General features: G+C 40.6%; 1 protein-coding gene across 2 annotated transcripts in view; it reads left to right on the top strand.

The window, feature by feature from the left end:
• Positions 1–2,047, top strand: part of GLRA1 (glycine receptor alpha 1) — a 106,245-nt gene extending 104,198 nt beyond the window's left edge. Inside the window, exon 9 of one of the 2 annotated variants that reach the window (XM_002744410.4) lies at positions 829–2,047. In XM_002744410.4, coding sequence (XP_002744456.1) covers positions 829–1,119 — 291 coding nt within the window. In that variant the 3' untranslated portion in view covers positions 1,120–2,047. Of the gene's footprint in view, positions 1–804 lie in introns of both variants that reach the window. The other variant, XM_002744411.4, reaches the window with a different exon arrangement.
• Positions 2,048–13,751: the final 11,704 nt, after the last annotated feature.

Genomic DNA, 13,751 nt, shown 5'->3' with positions numbered 1-13,751 from the left:
TAAGCATAAGGCAGGGACGTGAGAACACATAAGAGAAAATGTACAACAAAGCTGGAGGGGTGCAAAGTATCTGGTCAGGGAGAAGGCAAGCCTGGAAAGGTAAGTTGGAGCCAAATGATGAAGGGCCTTGTACAAAAAGTTAGTAAAAATCCAGAGTTCTGTCTGAAGTTACAGCTGTCAGGGATGTGGGAGGCAGGAAGAAGCTGTGGCTTCCCTGGCTTGTGGAATGTAAGTGAGGCCCAGAGCTCCTGCTCCATCCTGAGCCATAGCCAACCCCCTTATCACCCATTCCTGGGAGCTGTAAACTGGGGAATGGGATGGGGAAGAGGGCAAGGAAGCAACAGAGGCAAAGCAGGGGATCTCTCCAAATTGTCCTCTGAATTTCTAACTAAAATCCAGTACATCCTTGAATATGTTCTCAAGTATAACTTCTAATGGTCAAAAGAAACTTGTCGAGTAGTGGGGTGAATCATATCCCCCAGGTAGAGGAAAAAATGAAATAAAACTTTCCGAGACTCACAGAAGGAAATTACTTGCCTACGGTCATACAACCAGCAACTGATACAGCTGGGACTGGAGCACAGGTCTCCAAACTCTAAACCACATTCCTATCCCCTGGTTTGCACCTGTTTCAGCAGCCAAGTGGCGCCCCTCTATAAGGCAGAACTCCCCAGCCAGCCAAAAAGCCTCCAGAAACCTAGAGTGGTGTAGTCTGGAAAGCAGGGAGAACCAGATGGGCATGGTCTGGCCCTCAGGGGAGTGCCTTGCAGGGAGGGTGCCTAGTCCCTATCTTATTTTAAGTAGAGCCCCATGTTGAATCTATTCCAGGAGGATGAAGCTGGAGAAGGCCGCTTTAACTTCTCTGCCTATGGGATGGGCCCAGCATGTCTGCAGGCCAAGGATGGCATCTCAGTCAAGGGCGCCAACAACAATAACACCACCAACCCCGCTCCTGCACCGTCTAAGTCCCCAGAGGAGATGCGAAAACTCTTCATCCAGAGGGCCAAGAAGATTGACAAAATATCCCGCATTGGCTTCCCCATGGCCTTCCTCATTTTCAACATGTTCTATTGGATCATCTACAAGATTGTCCGTAGAGAGGACGTCCACAACCAGTGAAGGGTCTGGAAGGTTGGGGGAGGCTAAGAGAGGGGAACGTGGGAATAGCACAGGAATCTGAGAGACTAAGGAAGAGAAGGGGAATAGAGGGAGGGGGCAAACTTACACAACTCTCTCTATAATATGTGCAATAGCAAAATGCAGTGATGCATGAATTTTAAAATGTGGCACTATTTAACCTCGGGTGGGCTGTGGGTGGGGGGTCAGGAGGGACTTTTCTAATATAGTAACAGGGCTGGGAGGAAGGGTTGGGAAATGGGGAAATAACAGCTTTCAAAAATCTCAGATCACAGGCTGTGCAGTTTTCCTGTTTGGAAGGAGAGTGCAGTCTGCCCCAGAGCAGAAAGAAAGCAATGTAATATATGATATATATTCATGCTTAATATTAATGCAAAACCACAAGAACAAAAGATTTGTTTCTTAACCTATCAGCCTAGTAACTGCTTAAATTTTTAAAGTCACAGAAGTAATGGAAAATTTTTCCCGGAGTGGAAACAGTCACAAATAAGCTTGCTCTGGTGTATATCATACCCCTCCAAAGGCCATACCTGTCTTTAAACTGGCCCAGGCAGACACATGCCAAAAAGCCATTTTGCCTCTGCTTCCAGAGGACTGTGTGGTATGGGAATGGGTAGTGGAAATGGGGAAAAGTGGAGGGAGGAGAAGGGCGTGACTAAATAGAAGAACTTTTCAGAGGCCAAGGATTGAGAATATAGGTGACCCCAGCTCAATCCTCACATCTCAAGGCTGAGGACCACAACTGCCGCTCTCTGAGCCCTCTTGCTTCTGTGCTTCAGAACCGCCCCACTCACCCTCCACTACCATCGCAAAATGGCCAATGTGGTTTTCTCATTATATTGCCAATATGCAATCTTTTTTATGGTTAAAAAAGTAATAATCTTGAATAATAATATGCAGATAGACTGAGTGTAAACAGGTACTTTTTTCAAATGTCTATTTTTTCGGAGTCTCTTTGGAATTGCCAGCGAGTGCATGTCTGGGAAGGTGGGGTCAGTGGTATAAAATACATTTCTTATCTAGTGGTTCTAAAAAGTTTTAAGAGGTGAAAGGGCAGTGTTGAGTCTGCTGCAGATTAGGTATAAGGGTGGGGAGAGATGGTAATGTTTAGAAAACGTTATATTTTGACATATCATATATCATAATGTGCAAAGTTTGCGGGGATGACCCCGTTATATTTTTGTAAGTCTGTTTTTTTCCTTTTAGGTGCTTTGTTTAACATTTAGGAAAGTTAGACAAATATTTCTCTATCCTTTTAATTCTGAAGTGCCAGAATTGTCCTGGGACAGCTAGGGCACTCCGGAAAAAAAGAAGGACCAGGAGATGAATTTAGTTTGCAGGATGGGGTGACAGAAATGGGTATCACAAATGGGAGGTCTGCAAGGTGGAAGCAGCAGGCCTCTGTCCACTGTCAACAGCAGTATGCCTGAAATAATGGCACCACTGTCTGCAGCATTTTCCCTGCTTTGGCCCATGGCTACAGTACTGGGGTTCCATTTATTTCTTTGCACTTTAGTGTCTGAACTTTGGATCAAAGGTGTGGGTAGAATGTTGAGAGACAGCTGACAATCTGTGTGCATTGAGGCCTGGGGTTTCACACGTGTCTTTAACAAATCTCCAATGTTAGGCAGGATGGGGGAGGAGTGGTAAGCAGAGAAGGGACACTGGAAGCCTAACTTTTCCCTAAAGCACCTTCTCCTAGGGGATTTTCTCCCATTCCAGCAGCACAATAACTAATACAGGCCTAAAATACCAGGTCAAGACAAAGATTCTAGAGATATTTACATAAAGGAAATGCACTATGCAGCCAAAAAAAGGATTTGGCTTTGAGGCTTGAATGGGTAAAGGTGTTTAATCCCAGATCCAAGGAAAATAAATTAATGCCTTCCCTTCTTTTAGCCTGTGTAGACCCAAAAACCTAAACTGGATTACAGCTTTGAACAATATGGGCTAGAACCTGCAATCCTTTTTTCTAAGAAATCTTGGGAGATGGGAGCCAAGTGGGTAGGAGTCTCTCATCTAAGACCATCCTTTACCCCATCATAAACACGTGTCCAAAGGAGAAAAATTAAAAAGGGGGACTTGAATGACTACAGTTCAAGATGAGAACATCAGTCTTTGGACTGCTGTCAGCACCTTTTATTAGCATTATATTCTCAAGTGGTGCATGAGTCTTTGGAGAGGCCCTTTCACTAGCACTTTATTCACTTTATTTAGGGAAAATCATTTTTTAATTTAAAAAAATTAAAGAAGCCCTTCTTCCTATTTTACTCATTACTGGACTAAATTCAGAATGTCTAAAGTCTTGGTGAATCAGTCAACAATCGTGCTAGACCTCCAGCAGAAACTAAAGACAATGCCATTGTTCTAAGACATTCTGCCTCCACTCAAATGGATAAATCTGCAGATTCCAAACCTCCTTATGTGCAGTGTCTGGAATCCCTCTGAGCGAGAGAAATCACTGGGCCATTTGCCCAACCTCTGCTGGGTCCTTGAACTTCTGCCACCATATTCAGCTTGTGGCAGCTGCCAGGTTGACAGTAGCCAACAAACAATTGAATCATCTCTTTGAGACACAGAGGGGGAATGTCACTGAAATCTTCTCTCAGACTATTTCAAACTAGAGCCTCTTATGGAAAATCAACATGAGTGGAGTCTTTATAAAACGAAAAAAACCACCTGGATTTTAGTCCTGCCACTAATAGGCTGAGTGACCTTGGGCAAATGACTAGTCTTTAGCTCCTCTAAATACACAATGTGAAGTCTCTAAACTCCCTCCTAACAGACTCAGGCGGCTCTATGACTCTGTGTTTAAGGTAGTCTACAGGAAATTCACACAACCAAGAATTTAATGTCTCTTTGATTTCTAAACCCTCCAAGGTGGATGTGTGGATACGTATGCATGAACATATGGACCCACACATTGTTGTCTTTCTTTGGAAAATTTGCAGATTTCTTTTTTCTTTGCCCCACATTTGGTGAATGGTGGTGAGGAAGGGACATCAATCATTACAAAGTCAAAAATGTCATCATGAATTAGGAATGGAAGCATACTCAAGGAAAAGACATTATCATCAATGTATAATGTAGAAAGGATTTAGCAAATTACGTGTATTTCATCATTATAGAAAAATCAAACCAGATAAGCTAAGCCAATTACTTTAAGTGGCTCCAATGAACAGAGCAGTACTTTCTTAATTTCCTCTTCAGTTTGAGTACAGGGGATATTGTGCTTTGATATTACAGATGCCAAGTGGTATGGTGGCCAAAAAACTGATTTAGGTGCAATGCATGGTTTACCGGTTCTCAAACTCTTTGCTTATCTAGACCACAGCAGTATTTATACATGGTATGAAAACTGGACACTGGCATAGAGGATTGGTGATTTCACCCTCCAAAACTAGAGCTAATCCTAGGAGCCAAACTAGTAGGTACCAATTAAGCAGACAGAATTTCTGCTTAATTGTTTCTCACCAATTAGTTTACAATGTATCTCATTCATTTCAAAAACAGTCCAAATAAATGGCTCAGCTTTGATATCCTCTAGTCCTTTCAAACATTCTTGGCTAATAACATAGGGAATGAGCAAGACCAGGCATGAACAGAAAGGGGAAAAATATTTATCTGTGTATATATTGTATGTGTGATAACTTGATTTTAACTCTATTTTCAGTTTGAGTCTTAAAAAGAAAAGAGTTCATTATCTGACCCAAATTATTCCTTCTAAACTGTCAATAAGTAAGAAATGAATCCCCTCTCAAAAGCTCACCAATTTTTTTCATAGGCTATTTTGTTCATACTGGGGAGAAAAAATAAATGGGAGATGGTTCCTTTCCTTCAAAGTATATATCTTTATGAGCATTATAAAAAAAAAAGGGAGATGTTCTGTGAGTCTCCATTAGAGTCTCCCCAGCTAAACTGGTACCATCACTAAGAGTCTTTTGTGAAAATTAGATTCCTTAGTTAATTGCAACACACTGAAATGGAAGGAATTATTATGTCTGTAGTAACTACCTCCTTACTACAAGAATCTGGCAAGCACAGGGCTTGATGGTGGTACAATCTATATCAGCTTCAGGACAGAGCTCAAGATTTAAGATTTATAATTGTTTCCTAGTCTGGTTGGAAGCCCAGTTAAGGAGCCATGAATGCCACTCTAGAAAGCTGTCTTCATTATTCAATGAGCAACTTTTGTGCATTCTACCCACCCTGAAAAGGCAAGCAAGATACTGTCTGTGGGCTATGTTTCCTGGGTTGGCTGGGTGACTTGCACTGAGGGGCTAGTAAGGTATGTTGAGAAAGAGTGAATGGACCGCTACCCTTGATTTTTGGCATCATTTCTTCTTGAACCAACCAAATAAAAAATTCTCTAAACAGGCAAGCAGAGAGGGTGTTTTGAAAATATAATTTAGCTTCTTTTCCACCACCGAACTATTTCTGTCAGAAATCAACTCCAGAAATTTAAATTAAGAACCTTCCTTGTCCAGGCGAGGTAGCTCACGCCTATAATCCCAACACTTTGGGATGCTAAGGTGGGCAGATCACCTAAGTTCAGGAGTTCAAGACTATCCTGGCCAACATGATAAAACCCTGTCTCGGCCGGGCCAGTGGCTCAAGCCTGTAATCCCAGCACTTAACCTATCAGCCATTGTGGAGGCCAAGGCGGTTGGATCACGAGGTCAAGAGATCAAGACCATCCTGGTCAGCATGGTGAAACCCCGTCTCTACTAAAATTACAAAAAATTAGCTGGGCATGGTGGCGCGTGCCTATAGTCCCAGCTACTTGGGAGGCTGAGGCAGGAGAATTGCCTGAACCTAGGAGGCAGAGGTTGCGGTGAGCCGAGATCGTGCCATTGCACTCCAGCCTGGGTAACAAAAGTGAAACTCCATCTCAAAAAAAAAAAAAAAAAAAACCCTGTCTCTACTAAAAATACAAAAATTAGTCAGGCATAGTGGCAGGTGCCTGTAATCCCAGCTACTCAGGTGGCTAAGGCAGGAGAATCGCTTGAACCCAGGAAGCAGAGGTTGCAGTGAGCCAAGATCACACCACTGCACTCCAGGTGGAGTGACAAGAGATTCTGTCTCAAAACAAAACTTTCCTATTTTTCCGCAGTTTATGAAGCCAGAGACACGTACTAATCCTGACCAAAGGGAGGAATAGAAGAAATATGGCTTAATTGAGCTGGCTTGCTGAGAGAACTACTTGTATCAGCGTAAGGGAAATCATAAATGTTGGCAAGGCTTTGGCCTCATGGTATCCTGAAATCCCAATGCAGAGGGAGAACATCCTTGGATAAGTTGAAATCCCTGTAGAAATAAATAACTTAAAAAAATTCCTGAAATGAAGCCCTGCCCAACCAAGCCCAGTATTAAAAGAATGAAAGCAATGACTTTTTCTGATTGTCTTAGCTAAGAATCCCAGAATGTATGTCAAAAACAAGGGTATACTACAAACATCTTGCCCAAGCCTAAGTAACTTAGATTCATAAGGGCCCATACTAGATGATGCCTCTACCAATTATCATCCTGTTGTTTCCTAAGAACTTATCAAGCTGTAGAGACAGCAATGGCAGTAGATAGGTTTGCTCATACGTGGAGTACTATTTCATGCTGTTTTGATGGAGCTATGTGGTTATTTAAAGCAATAATTAAGGTGCTTTCTCATTCATTAGAAAAACAAAACGAGTTCCAAAGTAGAAACTGCCCAATAATTTTAATATCATTAAGGCTCCTTCAGCTAACAGACCATTCTTCCTTTGCTCTCCCCCTACTCCTCCCATTGCCTCTCTTCTGTCAGCATCTCCTGTTTCATCAGTTTGTCCATCTTATTTTGTGAAACCAAACTGTCAGAAGATGCTGATTTATTTCCAAGTTAAGTAGGGGAAGACTAGAATGGACATAGCAGCTCCTGTCTTATTTGCTTTAAGGCTGCAATTTCTGTTCATTCTCTTGCCCATGCATTTTGAAATTTCATTGCTCTGCAAAGTTTCCACTGGAACACTGGGTCAAGAAGTCAAAATGTAGAGAAGCAAACCAAAAATATACTCTTTAGAGAGCTCAGTAATGAAAATTATATCCTACATAAGGCCATTAACCAGTTACAACGCAGTACCAGCTAACTAACCTGGGGAAAAAAGACATCTGCTGGCAGCATACAAATTCTAATCATAATAGGTCTCCCATTTCCACTTCTACCTGGCTCCACAATTCCCTGCATTGCCTTTTGTCCTTCTCTTCTTCAGACTCAACTGTTTCCTTATGCAACTCCAGAAACCCAGTAACCTATTTAAACATACCTGCCACCTAACGTAGACAGGTCAGAGAGGTGGGTCCTTCTTCTGGTATGATCTCAGGTTCGTCATAGGAATATAGATAAGCTGTTTCACTTTCTTGGCTTATTTACTCTCCTGTAAAAAGAGGGAGTTGCAGATTCTTCCAAGCCAAATTGAGTATTTTGATGGGTTGAAGAAAAAAAGCTCTACAGCGTGTTGTTAAAGGTCATTGTTTCTCCATGTTAGTATCAGTCTTGGCACCCCATCCCAGGCCTTCTGGTGAGTAGGTAGGGAGACATTTAAAAAGAGGAGAGTGAGTCTTGGCCCTTGAGGAGATTATAATCTGAATCGTTTTCCTTGAAAGTCAAGGTATTTCACAGCACTGAGGGACTTGTCTCTAAGACTAGCTTCTCACCTGAGAATCCCATCACACATCAGGATGACATTCCACACTGGTGTTTTTGCATGTGTATCCTATGAAGGCTGTAACCCATTTCTCATGGCAGTTGTCTGAATTCTGCCAAAGCCTCTGCAAGAATCAGAAATGCATCAGAGCAGAACTTGTGAAATATCCTTAGAGAAATAACTGTAATGACTCCTCCCCGCTTCCCCCTCAAATTTAGTCATAATGAGAAACTTCCAGTAAGAATTAACAATGTTTTCCCTGGTGTGTCCCTGTTATTCCAAGTACAGCTACAGCAGAAAACATGGGACCATTCCACACCACCAGGGGGTTTATCTAAATCATACCACTGACTGACTAAACTAACAAAAAGAAGCAATTTTATAGATGTGGCTGGAGTTGGGCCAGCTCTCTCCATATTCACCCTCAAACAAGACCTCACCCTGGAAATGTTTCTGAAATGCTTCCACACTCCTATGGCTTCAACACTTCTTATATTCAGAAAACACTGTCTTTATCAACAGGGAGATTATATATGGTTTGTATCAGTGGAATCCAACAGACAATCAATTCAAGGTCTGGGAGGATGGGACACTTAAGCTCAGATTCTAAACAAAAGGTTCTTTTCCATAGCAGTTGGATTTATCAGAGTTTCTAACGGCTCTTTACTCCCATCCAAGCTCTGGACATGAAGTAAGAAAATGAAATCACAAAGGAAATGTGTCAACAGAGCTGTCCCCTCCACAAAAAAGCAGATGCTCCTGCTTGTCTTGAAGTCCTTTTATTCCTGACTTAACCACCTGTGCAAACTAGCCAGATGAGTTGATGGGACAAGGCCTCCACGACTGTGCTTCATAGAACCCACTTGGCCTCACCTGTCTCTTCAGTTGGTCTTTGGCATGACAGGATCATGAGCAACAGCAGTGATGTCAGGAATGTCTCAGCTACTGCTCTAAGGGCCAGCACAGTACCCCTTCCACTCAGCTCTGGATGTTGTTCAGAAAAGTGGCACTCTGGTCCCTATTTAGTGACCCAAGTCTGGTTTAGTGGGTCTCCAGGTAACTGCTATGTACATGCTTTGGGATGATTTCTTAATGTTTCCTTAGCCTGGAGAAAGCATTTTAGTCTTCTTTCAAAGTATAAAATGGGCTCAGAAAGAACTAGAATATATTTTATTACATAAAACATCATATGTATACAAATATTATCCCCATTTTTTCTTTCAGATTTTTAATTTCCCTATACCTGCCTTTCCACCTGCTATATATTAAATCTATTATGGCAAATTGGTATACCATGAAAGCAGGGCATCAGAATAAAAACACAGCCCCTTTTCCTACAACATAGGAGGGGATAATAGAAGCACCAATATCATTACCGAAGTGTGATGTAGTATGCAACAGGAGGAGGAGGGTGCCATGGAGAGAGTAGAAATTAAATTGTGGAATGTGAGCAGTAATGAATAGATGAGATTTTGACAGATGGGGACAAGATTCCAGGCAGAAGGAACAGTATGAGCAAAAATATGGAGGTTAAAAAATAGGCAGCACATGAAAGGTGATTATCCACTTGGATAAAGCGTAGTGAATGGAAGACATGTTTGCAAAGCTAGATTTAGATTACATCGAAAGCTTAAAATAGAGAATAAAGGGTCAGGACTCATTAAGTGCAGCAGTTCTCAAAAGCAACCCAAGGTGCTCCCTCATAAACAGGAGCTTTCTACCTTCTTTCCATTAACCAACACCTTCAGCCCGCTCAGATTTTCCTGTACTTATTTTGAGAGAACTTAACTTTTCCTTTGTCTCAGAAGTAGCGTACCCACTAGAAATTCACATCTTCAAGAGTGTCAGTGTGAACTAGTAAATACTAGGCATTTAGTTTGTCATAGGTAGCCAGCCATTAGAAAGGAGATAGGTATGGTAAAGCTATGGTTCTACTGTGAGCTCACTATTCTATACCGATTCTGAAAACATTTTTACCGAGTTGTTTACCAAGGCAATACTTAGTACAATGAAGGTGTTTTTATTGCATTTTAGGTTTTGGGGTACATGTGAACAACATGCAAGATAGTTGCATAGGTACACACGTGGCAGTGTGATTTGCTGCCTTCCTCCCCTTCAGCTATATCTGGCATTTCTCTCCATGCTCTCTCTCCCCAGCTCCCCACCTCGTGCTGTCCCTCCCCTATTCCCCCCAACAGATCCCAGTGTCTAGTGTTCCCCTCCCTGTGTCCATGTGTTCTCATTGTTCAACACCCGCCTATGAGTGAGAACATGCGGTATTTCATTTTCTGTTCTCGTTCTACTACAAGGACACATGCACACGAATGTTTATTGCAGCACTGTTTACAATAGCAAAGACCTGGAATCAACCCAAATGCCCATAAATGATAGACTGGACAGGGAAAATGTGGCACATATACACCGTGGAATATTATGCAGCAATCAAAAACGATGAGTTCATGTCCTTTGTAGGGACATGGATGAACCTGGAGAACATCATTCTCAGCAAACTGACACAAGAACAGAAAATGAAGGTATTTCTAAAGAGCTTTTGCTCTAAATATTTCCTTTTATTGATCTAATTGAAATACTAAACAGACCTGAGGGAAACACAGTCTAGCACATCCTTTTTTACACCCTCAACTGCATCTGAAATTACTTCTCCCAACAGTGTCTCTATTCAAAGCATGAAACTCAGGTACATAAAGAAAAAAGGCATAGAGAGGGGGGAAAAAAGGCCAAATATGAGTAGAAAAAAAATAGACAAACATGTAACTGATTGCTATTAAGTCATTGCTAGTCCAAGTACGAAAAAGGAAGTTTCTTTCACAAAAGGTTACGCGTCTTAAGTAAATCCTTTGAAGAGACACTCTGGGGAAAGGAAAAGTTAGTATAACCTACCATGGTAAATTAAAGATTGCCTCAAATCTTTTTTAAAATTGGTATTTACATATCAAGTAAGCAGTTTGCTAAACCCAACTTTTTCCATTAGATATATTTCTACCTCATCTAAAAGCATACCATGCTCAACATGTCAATTTAGTCTGAATGGTATAGAAAAGGCTAAAAATTTTACTTCCCATAGGGTACTTCACAGCGTTTTAAATTCATACTACTTCCTATTTTAATGGTTCAATCTTCCAATACTTAGCCATTATATCTTCAACACTAACAGTTAAAATGATATGGGTAAATTAAATCCTAAAGAGGTCCAACCTGCTTAGTATATTGAATGGACATAGATAAAATACCTACTCAATGTGATTCTTGTGTATATTAGACAAAAAGTTAGTGCAATGTTCTCAAAAGAAAAAAGAAAAAAAACGAAACAGCTTGAGTTCTACTTTCAAAACAAACATAGCAGAGACTTCAGTGGCCTCCAAGTATGTCTGACAAACTGGATAAAACATATCTTCAGCTGTTTTGGACTTGAAATGGACAAAGTGAAACCACAAAGTGACCAAGACAAAAACCCTAATACTTTTATGCTCTCTTGATATTCCAAGACTGCCAAAGGAGATTCCCGTCTCATTGTTTAGATCAGCACCACAGTAGACTTGTTGATTAAAAATCACCCTATCTAGAATTGATGCAAATTACTGCAATAACTTGTAGAGCATTTAGGGTGAAGAGTGGTTGGTACATGATTAGAATACTCAGTGACCGTTAACTTCACAAGTGTTCAAGCATACCACAGTGCTTCCAAATCACAAATTACCTGGTCCTCTCGCCTAGGATGGGTCATCTACGGAGACCTCATTCTCAAACTTGACTGGCCTAGGGAAACTGGCCTAGGGAAATTGAATTACCTTGCAGCCACAGTTGTAAACACACTGGAGCCACACTTGAAAACTGGTGATGAACAGGACAGAGAGATACCAATTCATTGCTAAGACAACATTAATCACAAAGTTGTATTTAATTTAAAACATTCCAAAATGAGTTTAAGATTACAAAATAAATGCAGTCACTGGGGGAAGGAGTTATTTTATTTGTACACTCTATCTTAAATTTAGCAACTTTTCATTTTGACTCAGGATTCACTAACTTAAGATGGGCTATTTTCTGCCAACAGGACACGAGTGTGAAATCTCAGAGTCCCACCCAACCTTGCCAAAGCGAATGACTTCTGCATTAAATGGAAGTCTTTCCCAAAGGACTTGCCCTTAATGTTTTTCCCATTTTGCCCACTTAGATATCTGCACAAAAGATGTACCCTTTGTCTTAAAAGTTCCCTGGTTTGATGTTTACGCAGAAGAGTAAATCCCGGGTTATTATTCTGCAAATGATTTTACATTTCCTTTATTCCAAGAATGTAGCTACCAACTTAAATATATTATGACACACAAGGGGTAAAAGTTAGATACAAACATCTAAGAGCTAGGGCATGTTTCCTGAAACACTTTGGTTCATTAGTACATTATTTAAGAAGTTACCTTAACCCCAAAGAATCTAAGAAGGGCACCGTGTAATTCTTCAGGTCACAATGCCAACATGACTATGGAGTCTGTTACAGGTAAGGCAACCACAAGTTACAATTCTACTTGCTTAGCTGGGCAGTGTGAATTAGCTAAGCAACACAGTGCTATGATGGAAGAGGTTCAAGATGATTCATGCTTTCATGCCAGACCATAAGTCACAAGCCCACATAGCAGCGACTCTGACAGCTAGCCAAAGTAGAAGAGATTTCTAAAAAGTGGACTGGGACATTTTAATTAATTGGTCTGGAAAATTAAGTCAGAATTACAAAGTTCCTTATTCTTATGAAGAAGAAAATGTGATAGTATGTCTTTTATATGGAAATTTCTTTGTATATATGTATAAACTTGGTATGGCCTTAATGCTGCATTTAAGGATTTGTTTGGCTACCACCTTGAGCAGCGTGTTAAGCAATCGCTTCCTTAATGTAACATTTTTACTTCTTACTGGACACTCAACCTTGAACAACTAATTCCCTTTGCCCCTTATTCTTTCCCCCCCCTTTTTTTTTTTTTTGCATGAAGTCATAAAAGTTATGGCAGTTTTTTGGCTTATAAAAAAAAATCTATTTCTGCAGTTTGAAGATGGAATGTAAAATTTCTGTGAAACATGTATATAAAAGTATATTTATTGAACCATCCATATACACATATCCATGCTGATTCCAATGGAAAAAAATTAAAGTTTTCTGAAATTTTCTGTGGTTAACTCATAATTATTACTATTTAACCAACTTCATATGCAAGAACCTCCAATTACCCCAGAGAGAAACCTAGGAATAACCTGGAAAATATCTCCCTTTAGACAAGGCTTTATGTCGAGAAATGAAAATTCATTTGTTCATTCAGGAAGTATTTATTGGTAGGTACTAGGCAAGATACAAAGATGACTCAGACACAGATCCTGCCCATAAGGAGCTTACAGTCTAATAGCGGAGAGAGAACACATACATAGAATACATGGTTAGAGCTATGTTTCAGTAAGATGAATCTAACATTGTGTATAAAGTAGGCTGGAGTAAGAAGAGGTTAAGTGAAGCTGAGAGGCTACTGAAATCACATGGGCGAGGAAGAAAGACATGAAAGACTTGAGGTAGAACCGACAGGACTTAGCTGAAGACTGGATGTGGGGAATAACATAAGTGGAAGCAGATGACTCAGACTTTAGCACGGATGATTTCATGAACTGAAAAAAGGAACAAGTTTTTACAAAGAAATGAAAATTTCATATAAAGTTCTTCTGCATAGAAACAAACTGCCTGGGATATACTAGGCACAATCAGGAAGAAATGACTAGTTACCCAGACCAATAATGAAAGCACCTCAAAATGGCCAGTGACTTCCTCCCCCTTCTATATCCATCCCCCAAAATTTCCCAACAATTTCCTCCACTGCTTAGTGCCTAATATTGATTAAATTCAAGGTCTGTCTTCAAACATGCCTCCCTTGGGAATGAAAA

Source organism: Callithrix jacchus, chromosome 2 (genome assembly GCF_049354715.1).
Source record: "Callithrix jacchus isolate 240 chromosome 2, calJac240_pri, whole genome shotgun sequence".
NCBI lineage: Eukaryota > Metazoa > Chordata > Mammalia > Primates > Cebidae > Callithrix > Callithrix jacchus.
The sequence above is the reverse complement of the archived record's forward strand: the minus strand, read 5'-3'. Positions and strand labels throughout refer to the sequence as shown.